The sequence below is a fragment of the Harmonia axyridis genome, chromosome 2, assembly GCF_914767665.1.
Source record: "Harmonia axyridis chromosome 2, icHarAxyr1.1, whole genome shotgun sequence".
In the NCBI taxonomy this organism is placed as follows: Eukaryota; Metazoa; Arthropoda; class Insecta; order Coleoptera; family Coccinellidae; genus Harmonia; species Harmonia axyridis.
In genome coordinates, this window is record NC_059502.1 from 63,899,657 (window position 1) to 63,926,099 (window position 26,443).

General features: G+C 34.6%; 1 protein-coding gene across 1 annotated transcript; it reads right to left on the bottom strand.

The window, feature by feature from the left end:
• Positions 1-727: 727 nt before the first annotated feature.
• LOC123673808 lies at positions 728-26,443 on the bottom strand. The gene is made up of 12 exons (XM_045608495.1): positions 26,287-26,443; positions 24,863-25,013; positions 23,727-23,888; positions 19,229-19,717; positions 12,652-12,739; positions 12,046-12,228; positions 8,828-9,022; positions 8,000-8,184; positions 7,827-7,941; positions 6,302-6,550; positions 2,537-4,909; positions 728-1,199 (listed from the first exon to the last, which is right to left on the bottom strand). Exons 2-12 carry the CDS (start codon positions 24,950-24,952, stop codon positions 901-903), a joined length of 4,428 nt encoding a protein of 1,475 aa, XP_045464451.1. The 5' UTR covers positions 24,953-25,013; positions 26,287-26,443; the 3' UTR covers positions 728-900.

Consider the following 26,443-nt stretch of genomic DNA (forward strand, 5'->3'; position numbering starts at 1 on the left):
TTCAAACGTAATTGTTTCAAGTAAATTATCAATAAAGGATACCGTTTTCTGATCCACCCTGAATATCTCATTTACTTATATGCCGAGTGATTTTCCACTGTGAACAATTGTTAATCGACTATTCCGGAATGTAGGGATTTAGATATGCAGTTTGATGAAATAAACATACATAATAGGTATGTTATTTTAATTCAAGGGATATTAACATCATCAACCGTAATTGATATTGACATCCCACAAAATATAGTATCTGAAAAGAAAGAAATTCCATCGCAGTGGCAGATCCAGAGGGGGGCCATAGTACTACAAAAACTTTTGTGACAGTTGTGTGATTAGTTTACTCAGTTGAGTTTGAGCGCGCGTCAAAGATGGACACTATAGCAAAGAGAAAATACGCTATATATAAAGTTTTTTTTCGATAATGGCGAAAATGCAAGACAAGTGGTTGAAAATATAAATAGTGTTTATCTATCAATAAATTCGAGTCCTGATTCGATTGCTCAAGAGCTAATGATTTTTTGGAAATCACTGAAGAACTTGATATTATTGAAATCTTTATAGGTATATACCTTTTGTCCCTGAAGGAATCATTTTTCTCTAAAGAGGTTTCTCGTTTGGTTGTATGAAGAATCGATTATATACCTATTCGAAAAAGTTTCTTCACAATGGCCATTTGAAATTTTGGAAAAGTAATTTTTAGCAATAGGTTAGGTACTAATACATACAATTTCAAGTTATGAGACTTTTAATGCAACGTATTTACTTAAAATTTAATATATTACATCGATATAATAATAACAAACTAATAGAAGCAACTAAAAACAGTGCTCAGTAAACTATCTAATAAAATAACTGAAAGTCAGAACGATAAAAAAAAATAAACTCAAACTTGTTCATCTCTTAAAAGTCCGAAAATGAGTTAGAAAATGTAATTGGTCTGTATATGTTCTCATTTCTCGCCCATCCTCTTGGTGCGGTGTTGTAGTTATGTAATGATGAGAAATCGATTTTTTTGATGGGTTCAGGTGCTGCAACGCTTCGAATTGATGAGTTGGTGTTGTTTGTATATTGGTAGGATGGAACAGAATCCTTGGTAACCTCTTGATAAGGATATCTGTCTATAACAGGGCTGTTATAATCATCATGCCTCAATTCCGAAAATGTGACTCTGGGTTTCATTGTACTTCTTGGTAAAGTATCTGTGGAATGAACGGTATGTTACAAGCAATAATCAATACTTATTCATTTGAAAATTGTTTTCACAAGAGTTTCAGGATTAAGATTGTACAGGGTGGGCAAATAAGCGAGGTAAGCGGCTATATCTCAGGATCCACTGATCGTAGAGACTTGTGGTAAAAATTTTCAACACTAAAGTGTAGGTACAAGAAAAGACACTGGAAATTGTTTTGAAGTTCATACCTCTACCGCAAGGGGGCGTAATAGCTACCGTCGAGTAGAAAAATGAATTTTACTCGAAAATGTTTCATATGAAGTTGAAGAAAAAATATAATCACTGTAATCCTTGGAAAATTCCCTATCTTTTTGAATTATCATTTTCGATTTTACGACATCAAATAAGGGTAGGTGAAAGGGAGAAATCTTACTGATTGAAATGCCCTTAACTTCAGTTTGGCTCAACATTTTTGAGCAAATTAGATCTCGTCTGAAAGATAATATCTTGCTGATTGAGGACAAAATATATTCAAGATAAATTTGTTTTTGCTGCTTTAGGTAGGGGGCGCTAAGTCAGAAGTTCATTGTTTTTGTTCATTTTACTCCGAAATTTCAAATGTAATGATAGGATTTTCTTAACAGAAACAGAAATTTCATCAAATTTGCATGAACAAACCTGAAGGTCGCAAAGCAATAGTTTCAGACGTTCTGAAGTTATGGCTGAAAGAAGATATTCTTCCAAATGATGCACTGCAAAAAACCAAATTTTGTCTTTAAGTTCTGACAGAAACAGAAATCCCATCAAATTTGTATGAAAAAACCAGCAGGTCGCAGAGCGATAGCTTCAGGCGTTCTGGAGTTATGGCCGAAAAAAGATATTCCTCAACTGATGCACTGAAAAACTAAATTGTGTCTTCTTTCGGTCATAACTTTAGAACGCCTGAAGCTATCGCTTTGCGACCTTTTGGTTTTTTCATACAAATTTGACGGTCTTATGAAGAAGTAAAAAGTTCGATCGCTTCAAAAGATGACCAGTTGTTTCAACGTATGCTGCCCGAAAGATAGGAGAAAGTAGTGAGCAGCAATGGAGAATACTTCGAATCATAAATCTATAAACATTTTTTTTACAAAAAAGCCTCGAACTTCGGAAAAAAAAACGGCAGAAGTAAAGTTGTACGCCTATGTAAGTTAGAAAAACAATTTCAAACTTCATGCAGAATTTCAAGTAGATTATAACGTCACCAGAACTAGACGAATGGAATTTTTTGTTTCAATGAGAATTATCATTTGCCTTGTCACTTTGTTATAGATATCTAAATGCAGATGTTAGTATGTTATGCATAACAAATGACATAAAGCTTGCCTTGCAAAAGCTCCTGACTCAAAGCTTGGTGCATATTAATGCTGCTGTATTGAAGACTTTCAGGGACATCATTCTGTGAATATGTCTTGGGAAGATTGTATTCACGAAAGAAACTGTTCTCAGAGTGTTGAAAAATTTCATGTTTCCTCATTTCTGCTTCATTTCGAGAATTTTCTACTCCATCAATAGAAGTAGTTCGAGTACCGACATTTATGGTCTCATAAACATTTTGCATTGATATGTTCTTATTTGAACTTGATATTTGCCTATCTTCTTGAATATCAATTGGTGGTACAGATGTTAGGAAATCGGATAATTTATTTTTTTCATACAACGAAGATGGATAATTTTGTTCCTTAATCTTGAGATGGGGCATTGTATTCTGTTCAAAATTCTGAATTATAGATTTTACAGGTACCTGTCGATATTCAGGATTGTCCTCATCGAATCTTGCCTTCATATTTGGATTTATATTAAGATTTTCGTCATTTTTCAGGACTCTTTCTACTTTAGCCATACATTCTTTAGGAATGTTGTTAGATGAACCTGTGGTTAGTTTGGAAATTTCTTTACCAATAATCGCCTTGATATCTGATTGTTGTAATTCATCACCAATTGTTTGGAAGTCAATACTTAATGCCCTATTCCTTTCATAATAAATTTTCTCGATCTCTTCTGTATCATTGGGTCTGAAAATTTCTACGTTAGATTTTTGTTCATTCTTAAAGCGACTAGATATTTCTGAACATTTTTCATATAAATCTCCAGATTCATTAACAATCATTGCTTTCTTTTCCAGGTTACTTTCGTAAAAAGCTTTCTGCTGTTCAAATCTGATGTTTTCTTTTTGTTCGGAGACTGGTAATTTTAGAAATTGATCTCGATGTTGCAAAGGTTGACTACTTCTTTCGATACTCAACTCAGCGTTTGAAGGTTTTTTGTCACTTCCTGTATTGCTCCTATTTTTTCTTGCTCTCATCGACTTCTCTCTTCCAGTGACTGCCTTCATGAATTCACTATTTATATCCAGTTGACCAAACAAAGGACGTGCTCCAATGATGTTTTCAGGAGCTTTCTTGCAAAATTTAGTTTCATTTTTTTCCATTTCAATATTCCTCCCTGCCTTCTCAAATGCAGCTTTTGGCTGAGTTTTGGAGATAACTGTTTCATTATCTTGTTTTTCGAGCATCACTCGAGTTGAATCCTCATTTCTTCCCGAAAAATTGTCTGAATCGTTTATGTAGTCTTCATTTGTTTTAGAATTAGTTTTGGAGGACTCGTCTGAGTATTGAAGATTCTGCATTTCTGAATTCTCTATATAAGATTCTATTTGTTGTTTTTCCTCGCAAACATCGTATTCGTGGTTATCACCGTCTGGTTGACCTTCATAAAAAATGCGATCAAATGAAGCCTCAGCTTGGGTTGCAGTTTGGTGTTCTTGAAACCATTTCTCTTGTTGTAAATCATTGTTGTGATACGCAGAAATATCAACATTTTCCTTTATTTTCTGTTCTTTTCTTTGCTTTCCAGGAGGAGAAGAATTTGCCATTCTATAAGCTTCCTCTATTTCTTCTAATTCAGCAAAGCAAGATTTCTGCCCTTGAATAACATTCATTTTCTCCTTATTACCAGATAAGACCATTCTCTTTATATTATCTTCACGAATTGGATCTTTTATTTCTTCCCCAATGTATTGAACAAGAGGTTGAATTGCTATAGTCAAATTTTCTGCAGGTTCTTCCGTCACAGAATGCGTCTCTGGAATGAAAATTGGCAAAGGAGATCGACATCTATCAGCTACAAAGTGACCCTGGCTCTCGAAGTTTGCAGATTGTACAGTTAATAAGTTAGAAGTCGAATTTGTGAAACTGTTTTCGACAACTTTGAATTCGCCACTGCTCAAAGCATACCCAAACTCAGGCTTCGAAGTTTTGTTTGAAGTTGAAGTTTGAAGAGATGGTTGCCAACAATTGATTTTTCTGTCTAATGATGCATATTTTGATTGTTCATACGATTTACCTCGTTCAAATGTACATCCGAACGGTGGCATGGAGAAATCTTGTTGCATTTCATCGGTTCCTAAATCTCTTTGGATGGTATAACCGGGTTCTTTATCAGAAATTGCAATAAATTCGATTCCTCGATTCACTTCTATATCTTCAGTTGCATTGAACTGAAAAGAATCATTCGATCGAGTGAAATCATCCTTTTCTGAAATTGAAACTGTTTGGTTTCCATTGACGTTACCTTCAGACACGTCAAGAATTGATGAATTTGTTTGAGACGATTCAACTTTTAAACACGATGATGAATAGTACTCATCATTTTCTTTCTCTCTTTGTGTTTGTTGGTTACACGGTTCAGTGAAGTCACCTACGTAAAAAAATAATAGATTGGAATTACTTCAATTGATAGGAGATTTGGCATTTTCCAAATGATAATTGTTTAGTATCTGAACTCTGTGATAGGAAATGTATTTCATTTCAAAGAATTTCGGGGCCTTGGATGTCCCAGATCGATATTACGTTATTCCATCACAATTTGTCTCATGATTTTCTTGTTTCCCGCGGCTAAATAAGAACTTGTAAGGCATTAATCAATATAAAAGCAGCTAAAGCAAAAGCAAATTCCAAAAGGAATCAATTAGTTAATAAATACTTGTATCTTCTTTTGAATTTTCATAATAAGGAGATACTGCTATTCGTTGCTTGGTTGACGAAAGAATCCTAACATCAATGAAACTTTACACCAATAAATTGATTGGAATCAATGAAATATTCACAAACGACATTGTTCTAGCAGAATGATCAGTAAAGTTGATAAACTAACAAGATGGTAAAAGCATTCTCACTTTCAATTAGGTACCTTATGATTATCAAATTGAATTGAAGTTCAATACGAGGTGTGTATTTAAAGTAAGGTCTCCATAATTTTTTTCACATTAAATAACATTTATTTACTAAGTTTTGTACATTGCTGTAAAGCTTGAAATCTAAGCTATTTTTCTAGGTAATCGTCATTCACTTCAATGAGCTTCCTCATTCATACGACAAACTTTTGTATCCCCTCCTCGAACCACGATCCCGCCGCCTCGCGCAAGAACGAAATGACCGCTTCATGAACTTCTTCATCGTTCGCAAATTTCATGATGAATAGAGTCTCTACTGCACACATCTTGGAGTGTTTCGGCCAACTCATTGAGAGTCAACCTGCGATCTTTCAGCATAAGCACCTCAACTTTCCGCACTGTTTCGTCCGAGTGTGACGGCCTGCCGCTGCGCTCCTCGTCGTGAACGTTTAGTCGGCCAGCAGAAAATTCTCTACATCATTTTCGAACGTTTTTCACGTCCATACATTTCTCACCATACACTTCTTCCAATTGACGATGAATTTCTCTAGGTGGAGTTTTTTTTTAGTGCAAAAACTTAATGACTGAACGTTACTCGCACCTGGCGGGAGCGACAACCGGCACTTCCATTGTAAATGGCTGCCACGTCAAGACTGAGCGTCCTAATGAGCTCCACCAGGTGTCGATTGGTGGAGAAGGACCTAACGTATACAACAGTGTTGCCGGATTTCATCTAGCGCTACTTGCGGCTATACAATGGCCTTGGAGATTTTACTTTAAATACACGCCTCGTATGTTAACGGAAGCTTGAGTCTACAAATATAATAATTAATTTTTTTCAGGTGTGAAAAATTGGGATTTTTCATCAATGTACTTTTTATTATAATGAATTCAATATTAAGTTTTTACCTACTCACCATATTTATATTCGCTCTGCTTCTTCGAATTCCAAGCAGAAGGAACTGTTGGTTTGTATATGTCAATATTCGATCCTTTAGCTAGATTATTCACCACTCTGTTGATACTGGAACTGTTGTAGGCCGGATTATGGGAGAAAGATTTACTTTGATTACACTGACCGTTCTGAGAATATCCTTTTCCTGACGCCAGGTTGCCAGTTCGCAGTGCGTTCTCGTAAGATTCCACGGCGGGGACCACTAAATTACCTATAAGAATTTTGTTCTCATACATAACTTGCCAGGAATAAATAAAAATAATAATTGAAGTAGTTTCAGCTGGTAGAAATACCAGTGGAAGTTTGCTACGAGCAGGTAAAGAACTAAGCTATATGCCTACTAATGGATTCAGTCCTTACTGGAACATAATTCATATTGATTTGATAGAAATAAATATAAAAACAATACTACATATAAAGGGTGTTTTTTTTAGAGCTATAGAACTATGAATTGCAATAAAACAACGATGGATTATTCGATTGACATGAATTTTATTTATCCGCAAGATAATCTTGTGGCATAACATTTTTATTATGATTTCTGGCATATGACCGCCACGGCTGGCTCGGATGTAGTCCAATCTGGACCTCCAATTTTCGATGACTTTTTCCAACATTTGTGGCCGTATATCGGCAATAACACGGCGAATGTTGTCTTATAAATGGTCAAGGGTTTGTGGCTTATCCGCATAGACCAATGACTTTACATAGCCCCACAGAAAGTAGTCTAGCGGTGTTAAATCACAAGATCTTGGAGGCCAATTCACAGGTCCAAAACGTGAAATAAGGCGGTCAGGAATGAAAAAGTTAGTAATCATGGCTCTATATGGATAACCATTGACAGTAACGTTCTGGCCATCATCGTTTTCGAAGAAGTACGGACCAATGATTCCACCAGCCCATAAAGCGCATCAAACAGTCAGTTTTTCTGGATGTAACGGTGTTTCGAGATACACTTGAGGATTAGCTTCACTCCAAATGCGGCAGTTTTGTTTGTTGACGTAGCCATTCAACCAGAAGTGTACTTCATCGCTAAACAAAATAAAATGGACGTAGTGCGCGATACGTATTCCGCACAGAACCATTATTTTCGAAATGAAATTGCACTATGTGCAAAAGTTGTTCAGGCGTGAGTCTATCCGTGATGAATTGCCAAACCAAACTGAGAATAAATCACTTGACAGCTGTTGAATCGGTCGCCATCTTGAACAGTAATGCCAACTTAAAGTTATATACCTCGAAAAAAAACACCCTATATAACCATTTCGAATATTTCAGTTAATTTATGATATGATCCTACTCTGTGGTAGCGATACCGCATTGGACATACGCTGCTATTGAGATATAAGATTTGGAATCGCGGGAACAATATTTTTGCCAATAATAATAACGTTTCAAATTTAATACAAGCAGCTAATTTTCATATAGTTGATATAGTTATTCCACTGTCTAATCATATTGAATAATTTTGATATAATTGAGCTTACCTTTGAGAGATCCTGCAGAAGGATAACTTTGAAATGCTGCGTCTACAGAACCGGTTTCTAGAGCGGCTTCCCAAGGAGATTTCACCAATTTTAATCTTGGTAGTAAATATTGTTCCTGGGAAAATATATGAAATTGAATATTTTCCAGCAGAGATCATTTTAATTTGAACTACCTGCAGATCTTTCGGATTCACTTGTGGAGTAGCTTTGGCTTGATTCAGTGTTGCACTGTATGGAGTGTTACTGCAGAATTGTGTGGAAGGCGGCTGATAATTATTGTTCGATTCGTTTGTCTTAGTTTTCTCTTCAACTACCCACTTTTCAGATCTCTTTCGACGCTTTGCAAATAGTTCAGCACCTGTGAATACATAATCATTATGTTGCAATACTGAGTACTCCAAGAATTGGTCGAAGAAGCTCCTCTCAATCCTCTCTAAACGAAGTTCAGATTGAATAGTTATATGACAAAAGCCTGCTTAAGATCATCAGCGAAACGAAGAAACTTGCTATGCTTAAAAACCGAATTGAAAAAAATTAAGGGACCCAAATGGGATCCTTGCGGAACACCCGAGAGGGCTGGGATATAGAGGATACATTTTTGTATCTATCTGCCTACAATATGTTAGGCAAAAAGAGTTAAACCAGTCATACAATCCACCATTTACACCTAGCCTCTTTAGTTTGTCAACGACTAGCATGTGGTTTACCTTATCGAAGGCACAACGAAACTTGTTTTTGAATAAGATAAAAACACTCCTAACTTCAGCGATGCATTGATAAATAAGTTAGAGACTCAGTAAGCGAATAAACTCACTTCTTTAAAATCATAGAAGGAATGCTATCAGTTTCTACAGTACAGTTCAAATTCGTGCACGACTACCCAAAAAACATGAAGGGTTTGGAGATCAAAACTTTCTTTTAAATCCTGTTATATATTCCGATATATCTGAGCTGAATGCAATGAAATTGAATATTCTATTCTATTCTATAAATTGAGTTACCTTTCCCGTTCGGAGAATTCAAATCTTTGACAATTTCCAAACATATATCTGGCGAAAGGACGGATTCAAAGTTATATCCTTGTTTTCCAAGTGAATTTATATCTTGAATTTGTCCATGAGGGTTCATAACAAGTTTAAGTGGATCTTTCTTCCCCAAACTGCTTCTATTGTTGTCATATCCATTAGTTCTTTCACCTAGAAATATAAGAATATTAATTTGCTGTAATTTAAAACATAAAGCATTTGATTCAATAATAAGAGAAAAGTAAATTTATGGTTTTCTTCAAGTGCTATTCATTTTATTATATCAAATATAGTTCTATCATTAGTTTTTTTCTCTGATTTTTTGCGGTTTATTTTCATTATGGAAAAATTGTATTCCATTGCCATAATGAATATTAAAAAAACAAATAACTTCATTTGAGACAATTGAAAATTAATATTATTATATGATATTGAACGGAATTCAATTGTGGATTCATTGTGGAGCCATAATTTTTATGAACCGAGTGATATACAGGGTGCTACCAAATAAATGCAAAAATTTCAAGTGGGAATCTTTGCTAATAATTAAAGGTTTCTCATTTTAACTGAAGTTCACAATTATGTTCACGATTGTGACTCTTGCTCTGAACCAGATTCGACATAGAGGGTCTAGGAACTGATGATAGGTAACTCTTCCACAAATTTTTTGTAACCTTTACCTCATACTACCTCCCTTATGTAAGTCATCACTTCATCACTAAAATAAACGAATTTAAGAAATTTAGAATTCACTTAGATTTACGAAATAAAACAAAGATATCTAAAAATACGTGCACCCCAAGCTTTTATCTTATTTCGTTGCGTCATTGCGCTCTATTTTCTATTTATGTTTGAAGGCTTCAAAAAATAGTACAACAAAGCTTCGGCTAGCAGAGTCTATCTTAAAAGTTGAATATTGTCACCATTAGCAAGGAAGCTTAGGTGTTTGGGTGCCAGGTGTCTCAGATCGTATAAGGTGAAGCTTCTGCTAGTTTTTTATCAAATAGCATCTGTTTTCATTCGGTTGTCATAGTTCATAGTTGTCAAGTTGTATTATTCCATACTGATGAGCTCTAACAAGAGCGAAAATGGTCTATCGGTACTGACCTTAGAAGGCAGCAAGTTTTCCTTTCAACTTAGATTCTACTAGTCATCTTTTTGTATTATTATGTTTGATTCTCACCTTTTGGTGATTCTTATCATATCTATCAATTATTATTGTGTCTTTACATTTCCTTATTTTGATTCTTCAGTGTTTTATTATACTCCTGAGGTGTTTATTTCCTCTATAAGTTTCAATTTGAAACTTGTTTCATTCGAGATTTTGATCAACAAAGAAAAAAGGGATTTATTTCATCAAAAATTAGTTTCAGTAGGTATTTTCAGGCAAGTATCAACTATCTGAGATTTATTCATGTTCGTTATTTCATTGACGAATTTAATGACTGTCGAGTTGAAGTCATTCGTCGCCAAAAATCTAGTTTTCTTAGAACAAAATTCTTTTCATTTTCAGAAATCGAATTTCCATCACATCGTTATCACTTTTTCCTAATGTGTACAGACTGTAGACACCATGATGGAGGCTGGAGGATTATGTTCTGCCTCGAATTGAAATAATAAAAGTGGATAGTCAACTGATAATACAGCCCCTTAAGTTTGTAGAGAGAATTTGAAGTGAAGTAAGTCTTCCTTCAGACGAGGTATTGCGTTGTTGCCTTGGTCGACTTAGACGTTGATAAAAACTAAATCAATTTCAAAAACATACCTACTCAAAATAAAATTCTTGATGATTTCCTTTATACTCAAATATATCCAATCCACTTACTACACTTCGAATGAAAAATTGAATGATTGACACTATCAACTTCGACGTTTCTCATCAAGTTACCTTTTATATATAACAATGCGAATCTAAATTGAGTAGGGCACATTGCCAATGAATGTTGCAGCTTTTGCATCCGTAGTTCAGATAGTTCAGAATCGACACTCCGATAATGAAAGTGACAGTTGTTAAAAATATGGAATAAGGAATTGAAAAGTAGGAGAACCTACCAAATCGTTCCCACCTAATGGATTGCAATGAATTAAATAGGAAAAGATATTGCTCAAATTCTCTATAAATTTGTTTTATATCCTGTGGTTTGATTTTTCTAAGTTGTTCATCTGCTAAAGCTCCCACTTTATTTAGATTTTGATCTTTGATTTGACCAAACCGTCTGTAGGTACCTACTGAAATTTTGGATATTGAATTATTAAGAAATTCAAATTGAAAAGTTTTAATTGGGTACTCGGGGAGATAGTTGTTTGAATTTTGAGAATCATGATAATTGTACTTTGAAGCTACTTTTGGCTACTTCATCAGTATGCTAAAAAAAGTTTTTCCTCCTTAAAAAACCTCACGGGAAACATTCCAAATCATTCTCGAAGTCAAAAGTTAAAACTGGAAGAAGTGGGTGATGCCAACATTTAACAAGGCTGCTAAATTCAGTTTCTAAGGAAAGTAATGAGATATTCATTTTGAATAAATTGATGTATGAAAATATTATATTGCTATATTTCTTTTTATGGAAAATGCTCGATTTAGAAATCTTTTTTTCGTAGATTAATTTATATTGCACTTTAAGAGAGGTTTATACCTCGTGGCATCCTCGTGATCTGCCACAGTTTAACTACTCCTTTCTGCTAAGAGTTTTTGAGATCCCACCACTTTACAGGATGAGTGAAGCATCTCAAACGTTCGTTTGATTTACCTTTCTTTTTTACCACATACAAGAATTTGAAAAACGTGCTGATGTCTTTTATTTTTATTTTTAGAAGAATCGTTTTTCCAGCCTTTGACTAAACTTTTTGTATTTATTTTTATGTTCAAATTCATACTCAAATTGTAGGGAAAGTATTATGAATTTATATTATTATTCATTCTTCGATAAAAAAATTATCTATTTTTTTTTCCATTCCAAGAAATCTAATAAATGAAGATTTTCCGCAATGACCTTACACCAATCGATGGTGGTCTGAAATTGAAGGAAGCCCAATTTGACGAACCTATAGGCCGAAATTTGAAGAAAAAGTTTATTTTTTTATGAAATATACGTATTTCATTATTGAATCATAAGTGCAACTCTGTTTAGAATGAACAGGAACTATTGCTATAAGTTGGAGTTGTAAAGAAAAACTTATATGAGAAAACTCACCTTCTCCTTCATGTACCCACTTGACAGACCTTTTTTTCCTATTCACATACATAGACTGTCCTTTACTGGTCTGATTGCTGATGTCACTCAGAGAACTGGATATTCTTTTGGCCAGCTCCACCTGTTCTTCCATAGTAGGATGAAGGCCTTTAGCGTAAAAAGCTGAATTTGCAAACATCTTTTCTGAAAAAGGACAATCCCTATATCACAATTTTAGCGATTGTTTAGAGGATGAGCGAAGCGATGACTTCAATTATTGTCTGAGATCAATCATTCCTAAATTTGTGATGCTGGAAGCAATTTTCTTTTATCAATCCCATTCTTTTTTACAATTTAAAACAGGAAAAATGCTTTCAGCAGATAGCTTATAATTATAAGTTACATTAATTGAATTAGAAATTAGAATTCAGAGAAATTAGAATTCTACCAATAGGTACACGATGCAATTACCATAAACAATATATATGAGTATTTTGTTGATGAATTTATAGAAATTTTCCTATTATTGCCACTAAATTTTTGTTGAATGTACCATTATGAATACCGGATTAAATCAGAGAATCTATTAATGTACTTCTAGTCCTACTTTTGGTTGTAAACTCTTACTTTTAGGTGCCATTTCCACTTCAGGTTCTTTTGCCGGTGTGAGTATCTTCTTTACATCGATTGGACGGAGATCTGGACTATTCTCGTCCTGAAAAAATTAAAAGGATCTTGTTGTGAATCAATGAGTATTATGTAATCGAAATAAATAATCATATATTCGTATGTTTTAGACACAGTAATACAAAAGGATCATTTCTTCTATTTGCAACCCTATCGAACTCGACTTAATAAAGATTACATCGGTATATTTTCAGCTGACTTAGATATACAGGGCGGTCCAACGAAAACTTAACACCTCGATTTTCCGACTTTAAAATGAAAATCTGGAAAATCGCTTGGACCCGTCAATTTTCTGATTCGAAGGGGGACAACTTTTCCTCTCTTCGCATCCCCGTAACTGCAACCCTCTAACGGGGGTGAGTACAGCCCCTTGATTTTCAATAGGAATGAGGGCTGTTGCGATAATTCATTTTGAAGATCTTATCCTGAAATTTAGCTTCAAAATTTCCATCGATAATGAAATGAAAGGCAGTATCGGAAAATGGCGTGAAATGATAAGTTTTCATAACTTCTTTATCATTAGTGCTATAACAAATAAAACCACTTATTTTTTCCTTTTTCAGAAATATTTAACATTATATATGAATTTCTCATCAAACTATAAAAATCATCAAAAGTTTCAGTTTCACACGGCGGATCAATCAAGTGCCTATCTATAATAATCTGTGACCAAAGGAAAAAATCTAACGAAGTTAAATCTTGAGACCTTGGTGGCCACAGAATATTTTAATTATTTTAAGTTCATAGATAGGCATTTGGTTGATTGAAAGTGAAATTTTTGATGATTTTTATAGTTTGATAAGGAATTTATATATTATGTTATATATTTTTGAAGAGGAACAAAAAGCAATTCCATGTGTTATAGAAATTGTTATGGTTTATATTCAAAAAATACAAGTTTGTATTTTTACTTCAAAATTGATGGCAATAAAAAAATAAATGATAACTCCAATGGATTCTACGGAGAAAAGTACCTGTAGGAAGTTTTTATCTCATGTTAATAGCACCAATAATGAGAAGTTGAAAAAACTTTTCATTTCACGCCATTTTCCAATTTTTCCTCATAGCTTGAAAACGGTTGAATTTATAAGGTTGCGGTTTTCACCAAATCAATGATCTCCAAAATGGAGTCCGAAAATGTACCATCCATTTTTTCTAACTCAAAAGGAATCTGAAATTCCCTCACCGAACAACGAACTTGGGACACCCGATACATTGAAACTGTAATCTTTCTTAATCATCGAAGCAATTGATAATAAGGCAGCTAATATGTGTTGTAATCGATCAAAACTCAATAAAAAATTGGGTGAAAATCGATACCTTTCGAAATGACAAGAAATACGTCTAAACAATCGAACGCTGCAATTAACATTTACTATGTTCAAATGAAATTATGTGTGGCGTTTTCAAACTGCCGAAGCCAAGCTCAATATGAAATAAGCAACAACCTTACAATTTTCGTGAAAAGTACTCACCAATCCAACTTTGAACACACGTTTCGTCAATTTCGTTAGGAATTCTCTTTTAGCGGGATCCCGAAAATCAGACGGTTTGAATCCACGATTAGTATCAATTACACTAGAATGGGTTTTCGAGTGTCGTAAGTTGAATAAATTTCCAGTCTGTGGCGAATCGTTAGAAATTGATCTCACAATCTCATAGCTGCTAGTGGATTTCGATATTTGTGAGTGGTGGGAATTTTGTTTCAATTTGGTATCCAAATTTACGTTTATCAACCGCATTTTCACTATATCTGTTTTGAAATTCGAGAATCTTTCCTATTTGAAGAATTCACGTCATAAAGGGAATCATATCTGATGATTTGTGGATTATTAGAAAGCTTTATGCGAGTTAATTTCACAATAAAAATTAAAAGAAAAGGTATAAGGACCCTCATCAGTACGATGAAAAAGTGTTGGGATAAGCAACGCTTGGTGAGAAACAACAAACAAACGGAGTCAACAACAGAAACCGGCTGCCCACTTATATTTTTGGCAGGCAAACCCTATAGACTACAGCAAAAGAACTAACTAACTTCACGTAGGCCTCCCTTACACCTACATGTGAGGAAATGTAGCCTGCTGCAATAAGAATATCCCCTCGAATTTCCCTGAATGGAAAGCTCCTTCCTGGAAACTGGGTTGGACATATGAGGATACTGAATCAATTAGATTCAAACCTCCTCGCAAAACCATCGGATATTATGCCAACCACCTACGATTTTGAAACGCCCTTTGAAACGGTTATAAATGACCGTCCTAGTGCAATGGGTCTCGTAAATCGTCTGGACAAAAAGTCATCCATATGATTCACAGATGGATCAAAAACAGAGAAGGGCACCGGCATTGGGATATATAGACCTAAACTGAGGATATCTAAAGCCCTAGGAAGTGAGCCCTCGATTATACAGACCGAGATAATGGCTAGGTATGTATGCGCCCAGGAGTGTATCAAAATAAACCTCAAGGGGGCGCATATATCTACATCACCACGGACAGCCAAACCACGCTGAGATCCCTGGAATCGTGTTATAAGGGTTCTCTGCTGACTTGGGAGTGCCGTAACACCATAAAGCTACTGGCCAGAGTAAATAAGGTGACTCTACTATGGGTACCAGGGCACTGTGGGGTTGAAGGAAATGAAAGAGCTGATGAACTTGCAAAAAGTGCATCCAGGTTAACACCTGCTGGACCTGAGCCTTTCTGTGGGCTAGAAAAAGACCAATATAAAGCTACGGTCCAGCTATGGGAGTTGAACAACAGGACAATTCACTGGACTAACACTCCTAGACTTGTCCAAGCAAATAAATTCATGAAGATTTCACCTACCTACGCCAAAAAGCTCCTGAAGCTGTCGCGAGCCGAGCTTCGGGTGATGGTGGGACTGCTGACGGGGCACTGTCGGTACAAACATCATTTGTACCGTATGTGAAAGTCAGCAGACGAGATTTGCAGGCTGTGTGGATAGGAAGCAGAAACAGCCGAACACTTGGTATGCAAGTGTCCGGAGCTGGCTGGCATAAGAACCATTCACATGGGTAAGCCGGTCCTGGATACCAGAGAGGTAACGGCTAAGGTCCCTGAGGAGGTTGTCAATTTTAATAACGTCATTGACGACCTCCCTGGATTTCTATGAATGAGTAGGGTAGAGAACAAAAGATCTGCATGGTCGCAGTTCCCGAGAGTTGAGAGATGATGAACAGCGTTCGTTTGCTTACGAATAGCTGTTTGCAAGGCAGAGACCAATCACAGGCGATAGTATGACGTGTTCAACCATGATACTTGATGCAAAGAAATCATATTTAATATTTCTTATCCCTTCATCAGACAAGATTCAACGACAACATAGGAACTCATTATGGATGCATCCAAAAAATCTTCAAATGAAAGTTCAGGAAATACCTACCTAATTTATTTGGGAGCTAACACCATAAAACTTAGTATACTATTTTTTGGACACTAATACTCAAAAAGGTAGGTAGTTTTGTTCTCATGGGAACAGGAACAGGAACTATTCTTCTAGTAGAATATAAATCTTTATTTGGATTATTATCTATAAAGCCCCAAAATATCTATGGAACGCCAAAACAAATTATTTATATTCGATACGTCACTTAACCATGACAAGAAAGCTCTGTTCAGCTGTACCTGTTCAACGAGAAATCTGTTCTTGTTCCTGTTTTTTTTCGTTCATTTTGGAATTTACCAAAAAGATCGTTACCATAAATTGTTGATGGAGCTGGAACCATAGTTTTCGAAGGAATATTTAATTTCAAAACAAGCATAGCTAGGAATCGCCTTTATGTTTTCGACATCAATTTTGTTTAGTGATTTTCTTACTTTATATTTGAGTTATTCATCAAAATGGGGATTATTATGAATCTTATATTATAGTGAGATTTCTACTTAATCAGTTCCAATGAAATGAATACACATTCCACTGATACACGAGTGATTACAATGTATAACTGTACTAACTAGTTAATACAATTGAGTGAGTATGTTCAAAAGTTATCACCAAAAAATCGATAATTTTGAGTCTCTCATTGAGTATCGAGAATAATTCACTGAATAGTAGATATCCAGAAAAATACTCAAAGTGTTAAATGAACAAAATCATGAAATATTTTCCTGAACAAGACTGAACTGATTGCACCAACGAGAGTGGCATTATTGAAAATGATTCTCTGTCATATGTGAAAAATCTTGAGTTTTGAGTTTCTGCTTTTTATCTTTCTATTGAATTGAAAGACATCATCAAAATGAACCTCATTACTCCATATATTATGTCATATTGTCATTCTGAAATGTTATTAGTAGAAAAACTCACTATTTCATGAACATTAGACGGTTATGTTCTATAAATAAAATGGTATTGTTTTTCGTTATAGTCAAGCAATTAGAAAATGATGAATACTGAATACTTCGCCAACCTCAGATATGATTCCTATTATTACATGAAACAATTATTATTTTCTGGAAAATTCTTCTCAACCACTCACAATATAATTTTATCCTTTCGGATTGATACTGAACTTTGTATATGATATTATAAAAGAACAACACTGAAATGTCTGGGCTTATTGGCATCAAACTAGAACATTCCATTTTGGATGTTTGCCAACGAACGTATCCAATGTAATTGAATTTAACTCGTGGTCACACAAACAGATTCGACATGAATTTATTTCACGCTAAAATTCAGAGGAGGATCATTGAAGTGGAGCAAATTATTTCATGGAAAAACTATCTGAATCCTTTTTCTTATTCAACAAAATTTCTCTCCCTAAACAACCTCAGGCTATGAAACGGAATGTGAAATGTCATTTTCATCGAATTGGTAGTTTTAATATTCCAGATTTTTCCTTTCGATAGTTTTTGTGTTCACGGCCAACCGGACGAACCGATGATATTTGAATTCGACTTCCTGGATTCTTCATTTGTGACTCGAATCTTAATTTGTATACTATTTCCGGCTCAACATTAGAAAAATATAGACAACCTGGCGATATAATAGGTGTACAACTTTGCTTCCACCATTTTGCAATAGATGGCTGTAGTGGTAAGTGGTAGCAGTGGCGTACCCAAGGGGGGAGATAAGGGGAATATATCTCCCCCATTTTATGTAACAACCTTTTATATCAAAATCTTATTATGAGTAAGCAAACTTCTTCGGAAAACCTCTCCAAAAGAAGGAAAATTTGAAATTTTTTTTTCTTTATTCCCCTCCAAGGCTCATGTCTGGGTACGCCACTGAGTGGTTGTCGAAATAAATAGATCGTTGATGTCATACAATGAACTTAGGTATTAATTAACATAACGCCATCGGAATATTACTCGATTTGTGTCTGCATCATTAAGTTATTCTCGTCATTTGCAGAAGTTTTTAATTTTCTGCTTTAATATGAAGAAATCTGAGGCTCAGGCTCATCGAATGCTCTTAAATATCTAAAGTGAGGCCGCTATTGGTGAACGAACGTGCTGAGAGTGGTTTCAACGCTTAAAGGACGGTGATTTTGACGTCGAAGACCAGCGGTGGAAGAAAGAAGGTTTTCGAAGATGCAGAATTGGAGGGATTACTCGATCAAGACTCGTGCCAAACGCAATATGAATTGGCAGGATCATTAGGAGTGACGCAACAAGCCATTTCAAAACGCTTGAAAGTCATGTGAATGATTTAGACAAACGAAATTGGGTGCCGTACGAGTTGAAGCCTAGAAATATTGAACGGCTTTTGATTGTGAAAAGCTGCTTGCAAGGCAAAGACGGAAGGGATTTCTGCATCGCATCGTGACTGGAGACGAAAAATGGGTTAATTCTGATGAACCCAAGCGCAGAAAATCATAGGGATATCCCGGCCATGCTTCCACATCGACGTCAAAACCGAATATTCACGGTTCGAAGGTGATGCTCAGTATTTGGGGGGACCAGCTCGGCGTAGTATATTATGAGTTGTTAAAACCGACTGAAACAATCACAGGCGATCGTTATCGAACGCAATTAATGCTTTTGAGCAGAGCATCAAGAGACAAAACGGCCGAAATACAACGAGAGACATGATGAACTGATTTTACAGCATGACAATGATCGACCTCAAGTTGCGAAAGTGGTCAAGACATACTTGGAAACGTTGAAAGTCCTACTCCACCCGCCGTATTGTCCTGACGTTGCTTTCTTGGACTATCACTTGTTTCCATCAATGGCACACGGCCTGGATGACCAGCACTTCCGGTCTTATGAAGAAGTAAAAAATTGGATCGATCCGAGGACCGTTTCAGAGGATGACCATTTTTTTCAAATCGCTCGTAAGATGGTAGGTAGTAGTGGTCAGCGATGGACAATACTTTGAATCATAAATGTATGACCAGTTGTTGACAATAAAGCCTCGAATTTCGAAAAAAAAACGGCGTAAGCAAAGTTGTACGCCTATGTAGTATTTATCATTTCTCAATAACATTAGAATGAAATGCATAATCATTGGTCCTTCCATATTGTTTTATATTATACCAAAGACTCACCTGGTACTTCCATTGGTCTGAATAGCCTCTATCGAAGATATTCTCCTGCGCTGTTTTCGATTCTTCTTTTGCCGTATGACGATCCAAATCTGATATTATCTCGAGTAAGCTGTTTTCAATTTTTTTCCGTTTATCATATGAATCCTCATTGAACGGTTTCTCTTCAATTTTGGTATTGTTTTCTATATTATCATTCAAAAATTCACCCAACTCTAGTGGCGACAATATTTCAACTGGCTTGTAATAATCTGGAAGAGAATACGTCATATCGTCGTTATTTGCAACTAGCTCTTTGTCTTCCTCAGATGAGCAGGAATTCTTTGTTTGTTGGTCCATTTTTTCGGCTGACGCCTTATGCTGAATGTCTCCAGATGAACTGGAGATAGCGAAAGGCTCTAAAGGTACGAAGGGTTCCAGACATTGAGCGTTCTCGATTTGTTGTGTGAGGTTGGAAGAATCGTACGGCGACATTCCCTCCAAGGAACAGTCCTGAAATATTTAGATATTTTTCGACCAATTTCATAAAATTACACAGGCCAACAAAATGAAAAAAAAAATTTGGTGCCAGAAATCTAACATCTGATTTTAGATGTTTTTAATGTGCTGATTCCAAAAATGCCACCAGATTTTTTCTATCAGCTCTAGTTTTTGAGATACACGTTACAGGTTAAATGATATATTTTTTTCTGATAAAGGACAACAAATAAAGAGATAAATATGTACTTAATCGTCAAAATAGAAATTTCCCAGAATCTAATTAGCCAAATGGATACCTGGAATTGTCCCTGACCCAATGTTCCTATACTAGGAACTACTCAATACAATGCGCTCTTAATTACTTTTATACCTGTAATTGCCTATGACCCTATCCTTCTATACCTGCTTGTTTGTACTTGATTTAGTATCTATATTACTGAGTTTTCCCAAGTAAAGTTGTGCTATCATTTTGTGTAAATTTTGGTCGTTTTGTAGTATCAAGACACTAAACTGAAACAATGGCATCCACAAGCAGACGTACCTGTGTAAATCATCCCGATGTTTTTTGTTATGTGTGTGGTGAATACACTTTGAAAGAGAGCAGAAGAACGATTTCTGACTTTGTGAAAAGAGCTTATTTTGCCTATTTTGGCGTTCATTTAGGAGATCAAGATAAATCTTGGGCCCCACATTTCATATGTAAAACATGTGTTGAACATTTGCGACAGTGGACAACTGGAAAGAGGAAGTGCCTAAAGTTTGGTGTACCAATGGTTTGGAGAGAACCGCGGAACCATCATGACGACTGCTATTTTTGTCTCGTTAATATTAAAGGCATAAATAGAAACAATAGACACAAATGGACATATCCTGATCTAGATTCTGCAAGAAGGCCTGTAGTGCATTCGGAAGAAATACCCGTTCCATCATTCAGCAGTCTACCCGAACTGACAGAAGATGATACAGAAACATCAACGTCTGACGAAGTTAAAAGAATTCAATCAGAAAACGACAGCGATTTTGAAGCAGATTTAGCAACCCCGCAGTGTTTCAATCAAGAAGAACTAAACGATCTTATAAGAGAACTGAATCTCTCAAAGGAATCCGCTGAATTACTTGCATCCAGATTAAAAGAAAAAAATCTACTTTGTCGAGGTACTAATATTACATTTTATCGTGAATAGTGACTAATGTAATTATGTAAATTAAGTTTTTGCAATAAATACTTAAATCCATGTGTCTTTGTTTTTTTTAACTGTCAATAGTAATATTATATATTATAACAGTTATAACGTAAATTATATACACAAATTTTTTAAAAAATCTCAAAAACTAGATCTGATAGACAAAATCTGAGAACTTTTTCACATTCTGCATCCAAAAATTACTCAGGAACAGTTAAAAAATCGCAGGCACCAAAATGTGTGTTGGCCTGTGTTATCATTTACCAGGTGTTAAAAAACAAATTTTCAATATTTTGGGAGGTGATTATAGACCTCAGAATAAGTAATACATTTCATATGAACATGAGTCCGCAAATGAGCCTTTCTGGAGATATAAGCGATTTTCGGTTTCCAAACAAGCGCAACCAACTACAATATTAGATTTATTTTCATCTTTCAGCTGTCTTGTTTACTGAATTCACAATTAAAATGTTTTTCAGTCGGTTCATTAAAAAAATCACAGCTGGCATCAAACATATGGTGTTCATATGACATTTACGTACTACTACTATTTGACTTGAGCTTGACTTGAAATCAAGTCCATTAAGCCACAACAAGTGGCGACGCCAGCTTTCAAAACAGGAGTGACTAGGAGGGGGCCACATTTTTTCTGAGGGAGGGGTTCCGAAGTAAAGCAAAATTATAGTTCTGCTAATCTTTTAGCCTTACTATGATTTTTTAAAGGGGGGGGCGGGTCAGCAGAATTTCGGGGGGGCTCTCCCTTGGCCCCCTTAGCGTCGCCACTGGCCACAACGCTGCCCTGTGGCCATCCCCACTTAGCCATTGAACGAGAATAATCGTTTATTCGATATCGTATCGCGTAGATGTTTTGATTGTTGCACTGTTCCACTGGACCATGAGTATTCGCAAGAATACTCTTTTCTAAAAATGCATTTTCCAAACCTCCTTGGCGTGCACTTCAGTGCCTGATAAAATTTAAAAATGAAGGAACTATAAACTTCATTGAGATTTTTTCCCTCCCCTAATTTTGCTGGTGTGTATATAATGAATGTATCTAAAGACAGGTTGCCAATTTCTTAAATTGTTCATGAAGTTTGAGTTTTAATATAAACAGCAAGTATATGTATTGAAATCCCCATTTTGTTATAATACTATTCACCTACAATTGAATGTCTAGTAGAACCGATAATTGTGTGTCATAAAAGTATTTTTATCCATACGTTTCTTCACAAGATGAACTTGAGTATGAAATAATTATTTTAATCATTATTTTGTTGAATCGACAACATGAAACAGTCCAGGATTTCTATTTTAAAGTTATTGTGGGTATATAAAAATATTTTTGTAGCACATTTACGCTCAGAATAATCCTAGCGTTAAATGTATTAAATGCGGTCCAAGCAATTCCAGATTGTTTTCCTTTATGTGTCGTCTATTGGAAATGGATTTTTCAACAAGAAAATTCGATATTAGTTCATTAAGGTGATATAGAATAGTTATTTATAATACAAGTGCAGAAGGCATTGATATTCTTCCACGAGTTCAAAATTCAAAAACGAGCCACGAAGTGGTGTACCTTCTGTACGAGTATTATACATTATTTTCTCTAATTCATTGCATTTTCATTGAAATCAATGAAATATTTCCATAAATATAATTTAGTGATTTTTGCATTGAAAAATGTTGGTTGGCAGAACTGATTTCTTCAAGGCAAATTGATGAATTGACAGATAAAGCCGTGGCGGAAAGTTCGGAGTGCCAACATAGAATAATAAAATATAACTATGAAAACTGTTCGTTTCTGATATATTCTCGCACGATTTTGTTCTACAAGATGTGGAAGAATGAACGGAATAACCACAGAATTAGAGAAATAAATATTTCCTTCATAAATTGTTTAGGCAAGGATTATAATAACATATGATAAAATGAACGACAAAAACTCAAACCATAAGGAAAAACTAATATCGGTCGAACAAATTTTGTTTATTATTCGCTCATCTAGAATTTTTAGATATGAGTGAAACCTGGTCATTCCTTTGAGGAATTTTTAACAGATAGTGAAACTTATTATATATATTCTATGTTATTGAATCAAAATTGAAATTATATGTTCTTATAATGAACGATCCGAAATGTGAATAGCTTGACTCATAAAAAAACTAATAAGTAGGTACTTGTAAATATTTTGTTAACATTATTACTAGTAATGTTTAGAGGACTAGTACATTGCACCATGTGTCAATGGCCTAGATGTCGAGACACGTTAATTTGAGTAAAAAAACTAATATTTCACTTTCCAAGATAATCTAAATTGATAATGTCTCAGTGAGATGTGTTCACGCCAAAGCTTCAAAATGTTTTATGTGAAAGATATATAGAACTGATTAACATGTTGAAGCTTGAGACGCAACAAATATGAAGGGTGATCATAATTGAAATAAAAACGAAAAATTTCTCATTGTTTATTTAGGAATATTATATTTAGTTATAATTTGAATAGAATTTATTATTCTGTATTAATCCACCAGTTCTATATAACTTAACATAAAAAAATATTTGAGTTTGGCAGGGAAAACACAAAAATTCAATACAGGCCGAAATGTGTATATTTTCAAATTGTTCAAACTGAAGATGTGTCGAAACCACAATTCGCAGCAGTTATTTTCTTTGTTCAGTTCATGAAAATTTGTTCTTAGATTCGAAAAAGTCCTGAGATGCTACCGAATTGATAATAATCAATTAAGTGCTAGTGTTGTTCCATCATCTTCGAATCCGTATTCTTCGGTTTCTTCCATTGAAAAGCTTTCAGATGAGCTAAATGATGTGGTAGTTACCTGTCGTCCTTCCGTAGAAACTTCGTGTTTGACACTCTGTGTCACTTGCTTATTACTCTCTGATTTTTGAGAACGGTGATCCTCCACTATGCTCTCCTTGTTATGTTCTTCGAATTCTGCCTTCTTTTCTAACGATTTGATGTGGCCTAGATCCTTATGAACCTATGAAAAATGATTCCATTTAAATGAAAAATATTCGAATTGGAAAAAACCGTTGGAACAATTACATTCAAACAATTTTCAGCAGATGGAAAATATATAGATTCGATTGATAGAAGATTCTGTTTAATTGCCTTTTCTCTAATTCTGTGGTTATTCCGTTCATTCTTCCACATCTTGTAGAACAAAATCGTGCGAGAATATATCAGAAACGCACAGTTTTCATGGTTATATTTTATTATTATATGTTGGTACTCCGAACTTTCCGCCACGGCTTTATCTGTCAATTCATCAATTTGCCTTAAAGAAATCAGTTCTGCCAACCAACATTTTTCAATGCAAAAATCACTAAATGATATTTATGGAAATCTTTCATAAATTTCAATGAAAATGCAATGAATTAGAGAAAATAATGTATAATACTCATACAGAAGGCTCATTCTACCACTCGTTCATTCAAAAACTTTAACACTTCGTGGTTCGTTTTTGAATTTTGAATTCGTGGAAGAATATCAATGCCTTCTGAACTTGTTTTATAAATAACTATTTCGACTGTGATATTATTTGCGAAAAAATTCTGGTGGTGATTCCTTGTCAAAAAATAGGGTGGGTCTTTCATATAAACTTTTATTGAAACCCCTGCTTAGTTACAGCCCCCTAAAGATGGCTCCCGAAAAGTAGTCTAGTTTTTTTCTCAAAAACCAAGAAATTCACGAAAATAACATTGAGCTGATATTTCATGCGCCAATAAGGCATTCAAAAAAATTTTTGGTCTATGATGCCAAAGGGTAGAAAAAGCCATCCCCTTAATATTTTTTCGTACCAACTTTTTCTATATTCTTATCATCATTACCCTAGACAACAAGAAGAATCCTACATTGTTATATACAATTGAATTTGTTATGTTACTTTATTAGGAGATAGGTACCTACATAATGAATTTTTTTAATGGTAAAGACTTATTTGCTTATCCTTACCTCAGTTAAAGTAGTTTCCTCTGTGCTTTCAGATTCAACCTGACGGTTCCCAGCATCAACAATTGCAATTTGTTTATCCTTACTAGCCATTGGAATTTATTCGCGAAAGTTTTGTTTATTTTGGTGTTTTGTGGTTTTGCTCTTAAAGGATCTGAAAAATCTATGATTAATTATTTTACCCCTTATACTATTATTGAATTTATGTTATGTTTCTATTAATCTCCACGCTACAATTCAAATATACATATTAACAGTAATGCGGAAATATTACTTCAGTAGAAAAAGATTGCACTCAATTTTTTTATTATATTTTATTATATTTATTTTTTTAATTTGCATAAATTGCATATTTTGAAGACTATATAAATGGGAATGCTACGTGGGGAGGATTGAAGTTACAACACTCTGTTGTCGAGAACGCCGTTACGAAAACGATGTTGTCATCTTCAGAAACTGATGGATATATTGTGGTCTTTATATTTTAAAGAATCTAGGTGATGATATTTTTGGCATTGAGTTATTTACTGCTAAAGTTTGAGAACAGGCATAAGAAAAAATAATGAAGAACAAGATATCAAAATTATATTTATTGATATTTTTAAAGATCCTTAGTCACATTTTTTGCATAAAACAAAAAATTTTTTTTGCCGAGATTCATAGATTTTTCCTTTTTATGAAACCCTTACATTTCACTGCTACATATTACTAAATGATACCTGAATATAAACGTCTAACATTCATTTTTGAGGTAATTAAATTTGAATTAATAAGTTCAAAGATAAGTAGCATTGTCTCTAATTCAGTATCGCGTTCTCTAAGAACAAACCGTAACATTTTAGGTGATGTATTATTGCAATGAGATATCCGGCCATCCTTTTTCTATTTCGAGCTCCCTTCTGTTCCATAATATATATATGGACCGTTTAATGTAAAACAATTATTACGAAATGGGCAACAGTTTGATGCTGAAATATCGCGAATAGCATATAAAACCTGGAATATATTATCATAAATAACACTCTCTGGTTATTTTTCAAAGATGTTGACATTAAGGGACAATTCAGGTTTCATTTCAGTACCATCAGTAATATTGGAAAAATATTTCGTAGATCTGATGAAGAATCGAAAATTATATGAGGGATATTCCTCATACTTGAAATGGAAAACAAAAAAAAAAGAAACACATCTTTTTGCTATCTGTTTTGGAAGAAATTAGAGAATACTATGAAAATTGCATATTTTGTACTCATACAAATGGAATTGAATTATTTAAAAAATAATATAAACCGCAAAGTTTATGATTTCGAATTGCTCAACATAAAATGTACTTTTTTATTGAAGTGAATGCGTCAAAGACAAAAAGTATTATGCAACTGGAGAATTGTTGTGAATTATACAAAATATTATTTCAAATAATTACTCACTTGAAATTTGGTGTCTTGTTGAGTAGGAAAACGAAAACCAACAGACTGAAAATAGGAATTCTAATTCTAATAAAAACAAGCGTCTTCTCTTATTCTGCGCCTGGCAAATTCAGACGGTGAATTCTCTGACTCGTCCGGACTAGAGCACACATTTATT